Source organism: Scomber japonicus, chromosome 21 (genome assembly GCF_027409825.1).
Source record: "Scomber japonicus isolate fScoJap1 chromosome 21, fScoJap1.pri, whole genome shotgun sequence".
Lineage (NCBI taxonomy): Eukaryota > Metazoa > Chordata > Actinopteri > Scombriformes > Scombridae > Scomber > Scomber japonicus.
In genome coordinates, this window is record NC_070598.1 from 27,507,834 (window position 1) to 27,525,575 (window position 17,742).

Genomic DNA, 17,742 nt, shown 5'->3' on the forward strand with positions numbered 1-17,742 from the left:
GGCACATGTGGTCAGCTGATGCTGATAGGAATGTCATATCATTTGTTTGCAGTATTGGGACAGTTTTGCACTAGAACAGTTAAAAAAATCAATTATGATATTTTAATTCCCACTGAAGTGATCGTGGTAATCTATCCCATAGTTATCTTACTTATCTTTCACTTTCTCTTTTAGAGAACTGCGCACTTTGGTAGTGGAGATGGTGATGGCCACTGACATGTCCTGCCACTTCCAACAAATCAAAGCTATGAAGAGCCTCCTGCAGCAGTCTGAAGTGTAAGTAGTGACTTTCAATTTTAAGTCTGTGTTATGTCCTTCACACATCTTAATATCTCTGTGGGGAAACTAACAATATTAAATCATGTGGCAAAGTTGGGTTTAAATATCAAATAAAATGTTTAGTAGCCTAGTGAATTACAGGTCATATTTACCCAGTAACTGGTCAACTATCGAAATTAATTTGCAACTTATTAATGTGGAAATGTACATATATTTGCTTAGTAATTTGCCCAATGTTGAAATGAACTTAACTTCTAATTTGTACACTAATAAAACAAAATTGAAATTACTGTGAAAAGAGTCAGAAATCCTCCATTAAAAAAAGTAAATGTAGGAATAATTAATCAATTTGTACGTAACTTAAACAGTGTTACGTATAACTAGAGTGACAGAGCATTTAGATTTTCCTTGAATAACATTTTTGTTGCAGAGAAAAGAGGCTTTCAAGTTTGAACTTTGATTAAAGTAGGCCCATAGAACAATCAACCATTTTAATTAATTAATATTTAAAAAAAAAGATAGAGAAAATAATGAAAGAAAATAATTTATCTTTCAATTTGAATACAGCAGAAAATGTTGATGCCAAATACACAAAAAACTCAAGGCTTGTGAGATAGTAGTAGACATATAGAGATGTTGGTGTGGTGTCGTAACAACATGATCATGAGCGCTTATGTCACAATTTCAGTTTTTTCGACAACCGTTTTCTAATAATTTGTAGAGGCCATAATAATTACCAAAGCATGGCCTGCAAATTGGAGCAGCTCTTATTTATAAATTAATTTCCATTAACCCTTGTGCCCCATTTTAGAAAATGTTACACATTTTCATTAGGGACAAGAATGCAATGCCTGTGTCAAAATAAAAGTATTATTAATGAATATTATTTTCCACTTTCACTATTTTCCACTAACCGACTGTAACTTATACAGTAAATGTATTGTACTTGCTACAGTAAGTTGTTAGATTTCTATTACAGTTTCAGACTTATTTCACACAGAATGGTTCCAGTTTCACTTTAGTAGTCGACGAATTACCAGGTAATTATATGAACATTCCAAATGATCTTGCATGAATTGGTTGCAATTTCATTTCAATGTTTGACAAATTAGTAATTATTATGTATTTACTAGGTTACCAATTGTTTTATGATTTAACAAGTGAATGACAATGCAGTGATGTTATTTTAGCTCAATACAGCCTGCTTTGAGTTTAACTGACTTTTTCCACAAGCTGAGTGAAAATTGTCTGTGCCCTGAAGTTCTGTGTCATTTCAATAATGAAATACATTATTATCATTATTATAAAGAATCATATCTCTACTGTAAAATACACCATCAGGTGTCTACTCTTTTCTGCTGCTGACAGCAGCTCAGCAGTGACTGATTGGACTTTATTTGTAGGATTGACAAACCAAAGGCCTTATCTCTGCTGCTGCACACCGCTGACATCAGCCACCCAGCCAAACACTGGGACCTCCACCATCGCTGGACCACATCCCTGCTCGAAGAGTTCTTCAGACAGGTAGGGGCCAGAGACACACCATCCACTTTACTCGGCTGGGGCCAGTAGAGTAGCATAGCATTATCAATCAAACTTTGTTTGAACATATTTAGGTTTTCTATTATCTATTAACACCTTTCACCAGTCAGCCAACTTTAAGTTTGCCACATATCTTTTTAGAATTAAATTCGCTCTGTGTTTCCCTGTTAAGCTGCAATGGAAGTATAGTAATAGAAAGGGGAACCTTGGCACAAACAAGACTGTAATATTGAAAGATAACTACTTAACTGACTCATCTGGACAACAGTAACTTCATATAAGCTTCAGATAAACTTTTAAATAATGTTTGCACAGAAGGAGAACTGTGGACCTCTAACAGTATGTCAGTATGAACAGGAGGAATGATTACAGCAAAACATTTTTGACAGACTTGAACATTGTGAACCTGTCCTTTAAATTCTTTAGCTTTTCATGATGAATATTGCAGAGGTATAGAAGCATTTAACCATAAACAAAACATCTACAGTTACATATCAATGCTGGATTTCTGTGACAAATAGATTATTATGTCTTGTCAAGTTTTTAAAATGCAATTCAGCATCACGTTCCTTTTTGTGTGACCTTATTACATTTAAACAGCTCTGGCTAATAAACAACATCTTATTTAAGTTTTGATATATACTGTATGTTTTTGGCTGGACAGACCACGAATCAGCCGTATTACCATGGTTGTCCTTGACTGACTGATTAGCTGAGTGATTGAAGTTAAACCATTGGTCGCTTGACCAGGTGTTGGAGTTGCCCCATTGGTCATTGCCTCTTTTAAAATGAATCAGTGTAAGGTGATGTAAGCACAGGACAGCAGCATGACGCACACTGACTATGTTTTCTGGCCTGAGCTCTGACACTCTCAGCTCCCGAGTTAATGCAGCAGTGAAACACCTGTTTAAATAGACTTGTCTCTACTGAGAAATAATAGTAACAAAAACTGAGAAATAATAGTTAAACTGAGAAGTTTTTTAAAGTGTACACAGGTGTGGGTTGCAGATTTATGCCTGGAGAGAGTTCCAGAGTAAATAGTAAATGGACTGTACTTACATAGTGGTTTTCTAGTCTTTATGATCACTCAAAGTGCTTTTACACTACATGTCACATTCACCCATTCACACACATTCATACACTGATGGCAGGAGCTACCACACAGGGTGCTAACCTGCTCGTCAGGAGAAGACTAACCATTCACACACATTCATACAAGATTGACACGGCAACAGGAGCACTTTAGGGTTAAGTATCTTGCCCAAGGACATATCGGCATGTGGACTGGGGGAACCGGGAATCAAACTGCCAATCTTCCAATTGATCCACAGCCAGTGGCAGTGTGGGGACTGCCACAGAGACGGCTCTGTCCCCACACATTGGCAGGTTGGTGTGGGGGATGGAGAGCTGGCCAGTACCTGAAGACCTCAGACTCCACATGGGAGTATATATATAGGGGTAGAGGAGGTCAGATAGGTACATGCCCTTGCCTCTCAGTGAGAGGAGGAGGAGGCTGGATGAAGTCGGATACACAATTGAGGAGCATGGTGTGAGGGACTGTTGAAGGCTGTTGAAGGTTCAATTTTATTCTACTGTAAATCCACTTTTGCTATTTTACTGGCGGAAAAATGGTCAATGCGCCCGAGCACATCTAAAAGGGTCTAAAAGGGTTAAAAGGACTTAAGTCCCCTCATTAATCACAGGTGTGTTTTGGGCGTAACACACGGTAAACCAATCAGTGTGTCATATCTCCCATTCCCTTTAAAAGCCAGGAGCGCTGTCATTTTGGCAGATTGCTATTATATTGGTGCATTTGTCAAACAACGTGTTTCAAGTATAAAACATGAGTTACTTTTTGCTGATAAGAGTTATAACTGACCAGTCTGATGAGTGTAGAGGTGTGTGTGGTTATACTGTAGCAGCCTGGTTTCATCAGCTGATTTCATAAACAGTGATTGGCTGTGCATAATGGCACTGTGCTCTGTGCAGCATCTCAGAGGCTGCAGACTTATCAACATATTAGTCCTACAGTATAAACAGCTGTAGATAACTGACTCTGTAAGAATCACCCGCATTCATTAAAAGATTAATACAGAAGTTTTAACCACAGATGTTCAGATGCTTTTCTTTCTTGATAAAATCACTACGTGGCAGCGGAGCAGCTTTCCTGCAGGAGCAGACCTGGTTCTGAGACTCATTCTCCACAAAAACACGAACAACTTGCTCTGTGCTGCTTATTTTTGCGTCTCCCACCATCAGGTCACCGTGCATACAGCTGTGCACCACACAGATACTGTGGCGCATTGATTTATTATCTTTTAATTACAGTTTTAGTTCTCTTTCAAATAGTTTTGTTCAGTCATGGAATAACAGGTAAACTCAGCATGGTTTTAATTGTATGGAAAACTGATCCATGTCATCTCAAGAATATGTGTTAAAAATTGTTCAAAACCTGTTTTAAACATTTCAACCCCTCATACAGTTGTTAGGACTGTCTGCAGCAGCACTCTCCAAGGTGCTGATCCCCCCACAAACAAACACAAACTGTAGTGGAAGGCCCTTTCTCATTGAGGCTGTTATTTTTACAATTAATTACATCTGATAAATATTATGACTAAATAAAATAACATGTATTTTTTAATATGTTGATTTAATAATTTTATTTCTATTTGTTTGTATGTTTGTGTCCCGCTGCCTGTTCCTGTATGTGTAACAGGCAGAGTGTAAACGCATTGTATGCACCAGTGACTTCAGACCGGGGTTTTTTTGGTCAGTGGCGCAATAGCTTTCCTCTGCCTTGAGTCCTCATTTGAGTCCAGAATGATTTCCTGATGATCTGGTGGCAGCCAGTCCATTACCCTGGTGTTGTTATCTGCATTAAAGTGGGCAAAGAACCTGTTAAGGTCCTCTGCTAATGAGGAGTTGCTGCTTTCAGTATGATTGTAATTTTTTTTGTAGTCTGTCATGACCCGTGCGCCCTGCCACATACGTCTGGAATCGTTATTGGTGAAATTTTCCTCAATCCTGAGTCTGTAGCTGTTTTTTGCTTCCTTAATGCCATGTTTATGATTTCTCCTTGTTAGGCTATAAGCTGTAGTGTCGTTGGCTCTGTAAGCAGCATCTCTAATTCTTAGCAGGTTCCTAACTTTGTTGTTCAGCCAAGGTTTCTGGTTAGGAAACTGACAGATTTTCTTAGCAGTGGTGACATTTTCGGTACAAAAGTTTGATGTATGATAGTACCGATGAAGTGTACTGATCAAGGTCTGTATCAACAAAAAGGCTCCAATCAGTGCTCTCAAAACAGTCTTGTAGTTGTGTTGATGCATCATCAGGCCACACTCTAACTTCTCTGCTAATTGGCTTAGCTCTGCGGATGAGTGGTTTGTTGCTGGCAACATTAACAGAGAGAGGTGATGTCTGCTAAACTGTTTCCACTGAAGCCTCCATAATTCTACACTGAGAAAGCGGGAGAAAAAAAATAGCTACATAGAGGCATGAGGGCATGTGTAGAGTTAAAGCGATGGTTTGGCGTAATTTCGACCTACCGTCATTTGCACGATGAGGTATATCTAAACACCACCTCAGCTGTTTATCTTCAGTGACTCCTGGTGTACTTACAAACTTTCAGTGCATTGATTTATGAGTAAAGACCCTATTTGTACTACTGTAGAAGTTTAAAACTAGACAAATAACTTCAGACAGCACTGTGTGATGATGAATTTGTTTTCAGGGTGATAAAGAAGCAGAGTTGGGTCTACCTTTCTCTCCTCTCTGTGACCGCAAATCCACCATGGTGGCTCAGTCCCAGATCGGTAAGGTACAAAAACACAACTTACTTTAGACATCATATTCAACACACATCCATTTGTTTCATATTTAACAATTATTGTAGCAATTGTTAGATCATTGTTAAGCCAATGGTTGGGAAGTGCTCCAACAAATAAGTATTTCATTAAAACAACTGAAAGGTAATAAAATACATAATTAAAAAGGATTATAGGATTTATAAAAGAATTTATAATTATCCTAGGATTAATATAGTCTGTTTATCCACACTGTATCATGTTGAATTGTTTACATCACTGACATTAAAAACAAAACTTGGAATGATGGTGCATGTTGATGGCATGTCTTCAATTGTTTTGCTCTCTTCTCAAACAACCAAGGCCTGTACTACGAAGCTGGATTTTGTCTTATCGAGATAACTTCAGGGTTAACTCTGGGTTTTCCGTACTACGACGCTGGTTCACTTCTTACCGGGGGAAATCACCATGGTAACTTATGCTGAACGGCTAACCTGCTCCGGAGCAGGTTATGTTCTGGATAAGAGATCAATGAGTACAAAAGCACCACCTCCTGACCAATCAGTTCTCTTAGAAAATGACCTGCCCATTCTTAACAGATCCTGTCAACATTGGTGCGTGGATCGCGAGAGGAGCGCTTAGGAGAGAAAGAGCTTTTAGGGATAGATGCAATTTTTTAATTGACCAAAATATATATTTAAAGAAAATAATCCTTGAGGCACATGAGAGATATTATTCTGTATGTTATACAGTTGGTTTGACATCCTGAGATCAAAAGGTCAGGGAGCATAATAACTGTATTTATTTATTGTAATTGTAAAAAATTGACGAAAAGATATTTGTAAAATAATCCTTGAGGCACATGAGGGATATTAGTCTGTATGTTATACAGTTGGTTTGACATCATTCACTCAAATGGTTGAAGCGCATAATAGGTTTGTATTTTGAATGTTGAATATTAAACTAATTTAATGTCTCTATGAAAGGAAGGGCACTGAGGAAGCGCTCTGCCCGAAACGTCTGTGCTGTAATAAAGTGACATTGTGTGATCAGAGTGCTGTCCGTTTATATTGTCTAATTTATTAATATTGTATAATCTCACGAATTTACGCATAAACAGAGTCAGCTATTTTCTGCCAGCACTCATTCCTGGCTTTTGCTGCAGCATCAGTGTTGCTTTTGGCCTGGATGATGTGATTGAATTCTTCATATTGTTGAATAATAATTGTCTGCTCCTCCATGGTAAAGTAGTCTGCTCTGCAGGGTTTCTCCATGTTTGCGATTGGTCAGATGCTGCAAACACCTCCCCTTTATATGAGCGCGCAGTGATCCAGATTGGAAAACCCTGGGTTCAATTACCGAGTTGATATCCAGCTTCGTAGTACCGCTTATCAGGATTGCGAATGTCTGGGTAAGTCAACCCAGGTAACGGAGAGATATCCTGGGTATGTTAATCCAGCTTCGTAGTACAGGCCTCCAGTGTTGCCTGAATCTAATATGTTTCTGGTACAAAGCTAGAGTTAATCTGATTGGATTACTGTTTCCTGCAGGATTCATTGACTTCATTGTTGAGCCAACATTCACTGTGTTGACGGAAATGATTGAGAATATTGTAACACCGCTGATTGAGGATGCATCTCGCTCTGGATTGGCTGGCTTCAGACGTTCTAGGTGACACACACAGGACTACTAATCCTTCTGTTGTTATGTCATTGTTAGATGATAATAATATGAACTGCAGTTACATGCATGCTTTTTTTCATTCTGATTTAAATCAGTCCGATTGAAGGTCTAGGATCATCTGTTTTCATGTGATGTGATAAAATATGTTCTGGTGCATTAAATGTGTGAATTAAATTATAGCTGTTGTGACATGTTCAAACGTTATGAATACATTAGGGCAAAATGTCCTACAAGTCACCATCAGCCCAATAACAGTGGGGTGGGGGCACTAAGCAAAACAGGGGAGAGGCCCAGCCCCTTCACTTAAATCAACAGGTGGCAAGCAAGACCTGGGAACTTGATTTGGTGGTGCTGTAACATTTATTCATTGACATATAGCCTAAACTGTACGTGCATTGCTATGCTCACAGCTGCTTACGTCATACTGTTTGTCACAAACATACACTCTCTGCCATTTTGTCAACACACAGAAACACACTTCATGACTGTCGGTGTGAGGGCAACCGGCCGATAGTCATTCAGGCCTATCACTGTTGAGCTTTTGGGGACAGGGATGATGGTGGCCGTCTTCAGACAGATTGGAACAGCAGCCTGTGATAGTGAAGTGTTGTACATGTCTGTCAGCACCTCAGAGAGCTGATGCGCGCATCCCTTTAGTACCCGCCCAGGTATGTTATCTGGACCAGCAGCTTTTCGAGGATTAATCCTTTGCAGGGTTCCCTTCACTTCTGCTGAGGTCACACTGAAGGGCACTTCTCCTGATGTCGTGGTGATTCTGGTGCTGGAGTGGGCAGAGGTGTTGGAGTCCTCAAAGCAGGCATATAATTTGTGGGCAATCAGGCAGAGAGTGGTCCCTGGGGCATTGTGCACCTTTGGTGCTGTAATCGGTGATGCACTTATTACCCTTCCACATGTCCCTAAGGTTGTTGGTTGAGGAGTGGCCCTGTATTTTCTGGGCATGTGCCTCTTTAGCCCTCTTTATGCCCGCAGTCAGGTCCTACCTGGCTGCTCTGAGTGGCTCTGTGTCGCCAAACCTGAATGCTGCATCCCTAGCTTTCACCAGAGACCTGACCTCCGCATTTAGTCAACGTTTCTGGTTTGGGTAGATGGTGACAGACTTTGAGGTGGTGACATCATCAACACACTTTAAGATGTAGCCAAGGACAGCAGAAGTATATTCTCTAAATCCACTTCTCCCTCCTTTTCAGCTGCTTGTCTAAAGACCTGCCAGTTCGTGCATTGAAAGCAGTCCTGCAGCACAGAGTCTGCATCCCTGGGCCACACTGTGACAGCTCTCTGTGTTGGTCTGCTGGGTTTTACCCGGGGATGGTAGGCAGGGACCATCATGATGGAGATATGGTCGGAGGCCGAGGTGAGGGTGGGGACAGCTCTGTATGCACCCTGCTTGTTAGTGCACACGGTCCAGAGTGTTATTTCCCCGTGTCGGTATGATGACATGTTGGTAAAACTTAGGTAAAATGTCCATCAGTTCTACGTGGTTGAAGTCCCCCACAACCACATAGAAAGCCTCAGGGTGCTTGTTTTGGAGCGAACTGATGGTATAATAGAGCTCCTTCCTAGCCTCGCTAGCATTAGCATCCGAAGCGATGTAAACAACTATGAAGAACACCACTGTAAACTCGCAGGGCAAATAGTGTGGCCGGCACTTAACAGTCAGACCATCAGAAACGATGGTTCCTCACCAAAGTACAGTTTGTACACCAGCTTTTGTTGATGAAAGCACACCCCCGCAAGTCTTACCCGACAGATGGTTGCAGTCTGCTCGGAAGAGACGCTGTCCGTCCAACGGGAACGCTGAGTCCGGCATGTTGTCATTAAGCCAGGTTTCCGTAAAGCAGAGCACTGCACAGTTCCTCATCTCCTCAGATGAATTAAGTTCATCTTGTTGTCTAGGGATCGGACGTTGGCCAGAAAGAGTGATGGGATCGGTATCCTGTTAGCTGTTAGCTTACCCCTGTTCTGCTTTCGAGCACACCGCTTCCTCTTTCTCTCAAGCTGCTGCACTGTGCTGCGCCAGTCCGCTGTCCTCAGTAGTCGCAGTCTACCAAGCATAGACTTGAGTGCAGGTTTAACACTTATTACGAAGCCATCCTTAATGTCCATAAGTGCTCTTCGGGAGTTTGAGAAGCCGCTGCACCGACAGGCGTCACCATGACAGTGTTGCATAAAAGCAAACACAGTGATGGATTCTCATGACCATCACTTAAGAAATGCTTGGCGTTACATGCACACTAACATGCATTAACTGGGTTGCCAGTTATTAGCACAAATATGATGGGGCAAAAAGTTCACTGCCATAAAAGCTCATGGCTTGTGATGATGTTAATTGTACAAAGCAATGGATAGATCTAAGAGATCTTTTTGCACACCTCAGGGTACATTTGAGTGAGCATGAGTTAGTATATTGCCCATTCAGCAATTGTAAGACGGCGTTTAAAGTAAAGTAATCATTTGCATGAACATGAAACTGATGTACATACTAGAGTTATATATTCTGAGCCATATGTGTCCTCTTGGATTGAGCCTAATGAAACTGAAACTGGGATGGACAAAAGTAAGAATCAGCCCTCAAGTTTCAGAAGATATTGATAGTAGGTCTTTGTGCATGAGAAATCTGTGACTGTTTTACATGCAGATCTAGGAAAAGTATCTTGTTCTGTCATCAACTATTCAAATAATGAAGAGGTCAATGTTTTGTATGATATTTGTCATACAAAACACAGGTGGCAATCATCTTAAAATGGGTATTCTATCAGGATAAATTTGAAGTTGTCAATCCACTTGGGTTAGCCAGGAAAAAGACTTGTGGGAATATACTTCACACATGGTGATCCTGAGCCATTCTAATTCTAGCAAAGAGACAGGACACAGTATTTTCTAGAATGCTGCCAGCCCTGAGACAGCTTGAATAACACAGACTTGTGACTGCTTCTGGTCATGTGGTTTGATCATCTATTGTAGTTGACAAATTGTCATACTAAACACAGAATTTAAGGCATGCAAAATATTGCGTATTTAGATGGAGATGGTGTTTGACCCTCGGTCGGTGAGGGATCATACTTCACTGTCCATACACAGGGAGGAGATCAAACAGGTCACAGCTTACAGGTATCTGAGCATCCACCTGGATAACCTCTTCAGCTGGAGTGATCATGTAGACTATGTACTGTATGTTCCCGTTTACGGCAAAGGCTGTATTTTACGCAGACTGAGGGTGTTTGGTGTCAGCCAGAACATCATGTTTTTATTTTATCAGGCAGTGGTGGAGAGTGTCATCAGGTTTGGGATGACGGCGTGGTTCGGCAATCTCGACACACAGTCCAAATCTAAGTTACAGCGCCTGGTACAGACTGCTATGAAGGTGATGGGGAGGACTGAAAAGCTCTCCCTTCAGTCCAACTATGAGCAGTCTGTACTCAGGCAGGCACGGAGGGTCTTGTCGGACCTGTCCCACATCCTTCAAACACAATACAAGCTCTTGCCTTCTGGCAGAAGGTACAGAACCCCAAAATGCAAACTGAACCGTTTTAAATACTCTTTCGTATCCACTTCCAACCAACAAAATTTTAAATAGATCTGTATGCTGAGGACTGGGAAGTGTGCAATAACTTGGGGTTCTGTTTGTTCTGTTTTTTATTTGCTTTAATCTGTCGTTGGATGTGTCATGAGTGTGTATGTAGCCTACGTGCATGTCTTTAGCTGTTGTATGTATTTTATGTGCCAGAGCTGGTGCGCGAGGTTGGGAAATTCCGGCTAGATATAGTCAGCCTCACCTCGGCGCACAGCAAGGGCTCTGGAACCAGTCTTCTCGAGAGGGGTTGGACTCTTGTCCACTCTGGTGAGAGGCGCCGGGCGGGGATGGCAATACTTATTGCCCCCCGGCTTGGTGCCTGTATGTTGGAGTTTACCCCGGTAGATGAGAGGGTAGCCTCCCTCCGCCTTCAGATGGGGGGACGGATCCTGACTGTTGTTTGTGCCTATGGTCCAAACAGCAGCTCAGAGTATCCACCCTTTTTGGACTCCTTGGAGGGGGTGCTGGAAAACACTCCCCCTGGGGATTCCCTCGTTCTGCTGGGGGACTTCAATGGCCATGTTGCCGGCGACAGTGAGAACTGGAAGGTTGTGATTGGGAGGCCCCCCCGATCTGAACCCGCGTGGTGTTCCGTTATTGGACTTCTGTGCTCATCACAGATAACCATAACGAACACCATGTTCAAGCATAAGGGTGTCCATATGTGCACTTGGCACCAGGACATCCTAGGCCGCAGTTCGATGATTGACTTTGGAGTCGTGTCGTCGGACTTGCAGCCGCATGTCTTGGACACTCGGGTGAAGAGAGTGGCGGAGCTGTCAACTGATCACCACCTGGTGGTGAGCTGGCTACGATGGTGGGGGAGGATGCCGGTCAGACCTGGCAGACCCAAACGTATTGTGAGGGTCTGCTGGGAACGTCTGGCAGAGTCTCCTGTCAGAGAGAGTTTCAACTCCCACCTCCGAGAGAGCTTCGACCACGTACCGGGGGAGGCGGGGGACATTGAGTCCGAGTGGGCCATGTTCCGTGCCTCCATTGTTAAGGCGGCCGACCGGAGCTGGTGGACACCGGCGGTGAGGGATTCTGTCAAGCTGAAGAAGGAGTCCTATAGGGCCTTTTTGGCCTGTGGGACTCCTGAGGCAGCAGGCAGGTACCGGCAAGCCAAGCGGAGTGCAGCTGCGGCGGTCGCTGAGGCAAAAACCTGGACATGGGAGGAGTTCGGCGAGGCCATGGAAAAAGACTTCCGGACGGCTTCGAAGAGATTCTGGACCACCATCCGGCGTCTCAGGAGGGGGAGGCAGTGTGCCGTCAACATGTATACGGTGGGGACGGTGCACTGCTGACCTCGACTCGGGACGTTGTGGATCGGTGGAAGCTCCTCAATCCCACCGACACGGACTGGGGACTCTGGTGTGGGCTCTCCTATCTCTGGGGTGGAGGTTGCTGAGGTGGTCAAAAAGCTCCTCGGTGGGAGGGCCCCGGGGGTGGATGAGATCCGCCCCGAGTTCCTCAAGGCCCTGGATGTTGTGGGGCTGTCATGGTTGACATGACTCTGCAGCATCGCGTGGACATCGGGGGCAGTGCCTCTGGATTGGCAGACTGGGGTGGTGGTCCCTCTTTTTAAGAAGGGGGACCGGAGGGTGTGTTCCAACTACATGGGAATCACACTCCTCAGCCTCCCTGGTAAGGTCTATTTGGGGGTGCTGGAGAGGAGGGTCCGTCGGATAGTCGAACCTCGGATTCAGGAGGAGCAGTTCCATGGTTTCCCCGTGGAACTGGGGACCAGCTCTACACCCTCTGCAGGATCCTTGAGGGTGCATGGGAGTTTGCCCAACCAGTCCGCATGTGTTTGTGGACTGTGTCCCCCGCGGAGTCCTGTGGGGGGTTCTCCGGGAATATGGGGTACCGGACCCCTTGATAAGAGCCGTCCGTTCCCTGTATGACCGGTGTCAGAGCTTGGTCCGCATTGCCGGTAATAAGACTTGTTTCCAGTGAGGCTTGGACTCCGCCAGGGCTGCCCCTTTGTCACCAATCCTGTTCATAATTTTTATGGACAGGATTTCTAGGCGCAGCCAGGGCGTTGAGGGGGTCCGGTTTGGTGACCTCAGGATTGGGTCACTGCTTTTTGCGGATGATATGGTCCTGTTGGCTTCATCATACCGTGACCTCCAACTCTCGCTGGATCAGTTCGCAGCCGAGTATGAAGCGGCCGGGATGAGAATCAGCGCCTCCAAATCCGAGTCCATGGTCCTCAACCGGAAAAGGGTGGAGTTCACTCTCCGGGTCGGGGACGAGATCCTGCCCGAGGGGTTCAAGTACCTTGGGGTCTTGTTCATGAGTGAGGGAAGGATGGCGCGTGAGGTCGACAGGCAGATCGGTGCGGGAGAGAGAGAGCTGAGCTGAAAGGCAAAGCTCTCGATTTACCAGTCGATCTTCGTTCCTACCCTCACCTATGGTCATGAGCTTTGGGTAGTGACCGAAAGAACAAGATTGCGGGTACAAGCGGCCGAAATGAGCTTCCTCTGTAGGGTGGCTGGGCTCTCCCTCAGAGATAGGGTGAGAAGCTCAGTTATCTGGAGGGAGCTCGGAGTAGACCCGCTGCTCCTCCGCGTCGAGAGGAGCCAGATGAGGTGGCTCGGGTATCTAATTAGGATGCCTCCCGGATGCTTCCCTGGTGAGGTGTTCAGGGCACGTCCCACCAGTAGGAGACCCTGGGGAAGACCCAGGACACGCTGGAGAGACTATGTCTGGGAATGCCTTGGGGTCCCCCGCGAAGAGCTGGACGAAGTGGCTGGGGAGAGGGAAGTCTGGGCTTCCCTGCTTAGGCTTAGGCTGCTACCCCTGCGACCCGACCCCAGATAAGCAGAAGAGGACGACGACGACAATGTTTTTAGAGGGAGTTCAGTACAATGTGTGTTAAGTGTTAAGTTCCAGAGGTTGCTCAGTTGGGGTGTGGTTTCAGTATGTAGCACACTTGAATGAGCCACAGTGCGCTTGGAGTTCTATGTTGTTTAACTTGTTTTTGCAAACACAGACATATAACAGCATTGTAAATCATGCTCTCTTAGCTTCATTGGAACAACACAATCGTGTATTTACTTTATAACTTACTCAAACTTGCATTAAGACACACTCTGATACACAAATACAAAACTGTGGCACAAACAATAGAATTATATGAAAAAGTGAAAAGTATTGTGGCTTCTGCCTATTGGCTACATTGTTTACAGGTTTATAATACAAACAAACAAAACAATATACATACTACTGCGGGGTCCTCTCAGCATGTTAGCGGTTAGCTTAGCTGCCAGCACGGTATGACTAACAACTATAACTCAATCAATCAATCAAACAATCTTTATTTGTATAGCACCAAATCACAACAAAGTTATCTCAAGGCACTTTACACATAGAGCAGGTCTAAACCGAACTCTTCAGGTTTTAAACTAAACATTGACACCACAACAAAGGAATAAATGGCCACCTTTCCTTACACTGACCCTAAGAGACACTAATTCATAGTTACATATGTGAGTTTTGTGGCTTTACCTGCAAAGACATATAGAAGCATTGTAAATCATGCACTCGTCTCTTAGCTTCATTGGAACAACACAATCATGTATTGACTTCCACTGGATGGGAGCGACCAAAAATCGCAAACTCCCTCTTGCGGTGAACCTCCATAATTACAATGCCTATGTCTTTTCCTTTGAGCCACAATAATTAGTTTTAATAAATAGGGGGGGCGGGGGGGGGGTCCTTTTTAAGCCACTGTTCCACAAGTACCTTCAGTGGACATGGCCCCAGCATTTCAGACCTCAGAATACTGCTCGTTTTTGAAACCAAATGTTATATACTTCAAACAATAATTTAATTATTAAAATTGTGTACTGGTAGTAAACTGGTGCACCAGTGTGTGACTGATTTGTGTGTGTGTGTGTGTGTGTGTGTGTGTGTGTGTGTGTTTGTGTGTGTGTGTGTGTGTGTGTGTGTGTGTGTGTGTGTGTGTGTGTGTGTGTGTGTATGTGTGTGTTTGTGTGTGTGTGTATGTGTGTGTGTGTGTGTCCATGTCCGTGTGTCCGTGTGTCTGTGTTTTACACATGTATGTCTACACTGTCCACAGTGTCAACAGTATTAGTGGCAGTGATGGAAAACCTTCCAGTTTGAAGGGTACAGGCTCAGAGGGCAGCTGTTCTCTGACCACAGTGGACTTCAAGACCTTCAGGGTTACATGGGACCAAGAGATTAATCACAACAGGGAGGCATGGAAGGCCCAGGCAGTCAAAGGTAGCCATACTGACTTTTTGCTATCTATCTGTTTGTGGTGTCATAATAGATTCTTGTTGAAATGTTGATCTTGCTTACATCACATGCACACAGAGGTATGTTGAACGTACAGACAAAAAACATCATTAAGTGTCTTAGTAAGGTGCCTTGCCATAAATTCTACAAGTCTATTGAACTGCATTGGTAGGATGGAACACCATTCTTCCAAAATAGATTTCTACATTTGGTGTTTTGATCATCGTGGTGTAAAGTGCTGTTTAACATGTAGGTCCAAAATCTCCCACAGGTGTTTAATGATGCCTTTGCCATAGATCTAAATCCACTCAGTTACTTCAATCAACTGTTCTTTGTAAGCCAGTTAAGCAGTCTTTGTGACTGAAGCCCCAACAGTGATACAAAATTATAATTACATGGGTCTGCTCAATATTTGTGTGCAAGCTACAGAGCATTATTTAATGTTAATTGCTTATGCTTTGTTCCATGCAGTGCACCTGTGTAGAAGCATCTGCATTCATTTGCATGCATTTATTCAGATTTTTCCTTTCATGTATTTCTTGTCTGTTGTTACAAGAGATACACTAACAGTTTAAAAGATGTTGAAGGTGTAAATAAGTATGTCAAGTTCACAAAAGGAGAATTGACAAAAGAAAAATAATTGATTTTCCTGTGGCTGCTGACACAACATTCTCCTCCAGCATCAGAATCATGTATACCAAAAGACAAATTTACCAACCATAATTCTTTGGTTATCTCCATAGCAGCCATTAACCCTTTGATGCTAGTTATGGCAAATTCAGCCCACCGTGTAGTAGCATCAGAGTGAGGCGTCAGGATATGTCACCTTACTATTTCCCAGAAAAGCAGCCCCTTCATCACATTCACTACCACCCATTAGTGTGTCCTACATCAGGTCATAAATCTCAAACAAAGCAGCATTCAAAATATTTTGCTGTTGTATTCCTCATGTAAATTTGCATCTATTTATGGATGGTTTCTATGTATGGATTTCTAAATGGTGTCCATCTGTGTGTGCGTGTAGACCTGAAGGAAAAGCCCAAGATGAAGTCAGAGGAGGGCGACCAAGAAGAGAAAGAGGTGAAAGAGTCTGAGATAACAGATGACAAGCCAGGACAGGAGGAGATGAAAACAGATATGAAGGGACTGGAGGAGGTAGTGAACAGGTGGAAGCAGGTCGAGCAACAGCCTAAAAATGAGGAAGGAGACAGTAATCCAGGAGGGGCTCCAGGCTCAGAACAAGATTTCACTGACAACAAGAAGCCTGAGATCCACACAGACAAACAGCAGCGTCACAATGGTATGCATAGGATAGGATCACAATTTTTGCAAATCTGTCTTAAAACAGTCAAAGCAGTCATGTGTTTATATGAACAGTGGAATCATTCTTCCTGTGCATACTGGCTATTAAGGAATCTGTGAAGTCAAAATCATTTAAAAGTAAGTGTGAAGCTTCAATGCACCCTCATCTTCTGTTCATATGATTTCATATGAAAAGTTGTGCACTACTATACGATATCATACGAATTTAAATACATGCAATAACACGATTGATCAGTGCGCTTGCGCAACCAAGTCTCACAGCAGTTTTTAAAATAGCCCCGAAATCCAGCTATCCACGAATATTATTTAGTACTTTAAAAATATAAATGATATATTATTCAACATTTAACCAGGAGATTTTACCTCTGTTGTGTCTTTATAAGTCTCAAGCCCAATTTCCACTGAGTCCGGCAGCGGCGCGTTACAGCTGCGCCGCGGTCACCGGAGCTGATAGGTAACACTATAATCAATGAGAGTATCTCCACCGGGAACGTCTCAGCAGCGTGTCAGCAACGTCCCAGCAGCGGCTCCCGCGCCGCAGCGCTATCAATAGGTAGCATTTCTATTTTTGACGGAGCCGTTTCCAACTCGCGACAAGCTCAACAGAGCAGATTGCACCAGACAGGAAGTCTGACACTGAATCGGCATAACAAAACTTCCGTTTTTCAAAATAAAACAACCCGTGCAGCCTCCCGATCGTATTTCAGCAACAAACATGAATAAAACAGTCAGATAAAGACTCCATCTAGCTACGTAGCCTACTGACAGATGGGATAAGCACAAAAATCAAAGAAAATTACCAAATCAACCAAAATTGAGCAAGTTAACAAAACCGGGCCATTTAGTTGTGCTGCTACTATAGTAATTACTGTAGACTAAAGGCACTCGTTCGGGTTTGATTGGGCCGCCGTAATTACTGTATTAACAGTGCAACGTCATTTTAAAAGGCAGCTTTCTCTACCAGAGCATGCTCCGCTCCGCTGCTGTAACGCTCCCGGTGTGAGTTGACGCCAGGCAGAGGACGGAGCTAAACCGTAGCGCAGCCGTTCCGCGCCGCTGACAGACCCAGTGGAAATCCCCAGTCAGGAAGACTGGATAATACACTGACAAGTTTATTGATATCCTCAGCATTTCTAAACAAGAAAGTGTCCTTGATAACTTAACGAATTCTGGGTGAATGTTATGACCATCAGATTTAATTATTTCACCTTCGATTGTGAGAAATAAGTTTTGTTTCTGTCATTTTGGACAATAATG

General features: G+C 43.5%; 1 protein-coding gene across 1 annotated transcript in view; it reads left to right on the top strand.

Annotated features, from left to right (window-relative positions):
- Positions 1-17,742, top strand: part of pde1ca (phosphodiesterase 1C, calmodulin-dependent a) — a 55,051-nt gene that overhangs the window by 36,269 nt on the left and 1,040 nt on the right. Inside the window, exons 11-16 of the mRNA XM_053342372.1 lie at positions 175-276; positions 1,683-1,803; positions 5,552-5,633; positions 7,175-7,295; positions 14,984-15,147; positions 16,187-16,462. Coding sequence (XP_053198347.1) covers positions 175-276; positions 1,683-1,803; positions 5,552-5,633; positions 7,175-7,295; positions 14,984-15,147; positions 16,187-16,462 — 866 coding nt within the window. The remainder of the gene's footprint in view (positions 1-174; positions 277-1,682; positions 1,804-5,551; positions 5,634-7,174; positions 7,296-14,983; positions 15,148-16,186; positions 16,463-17,742) is intronic.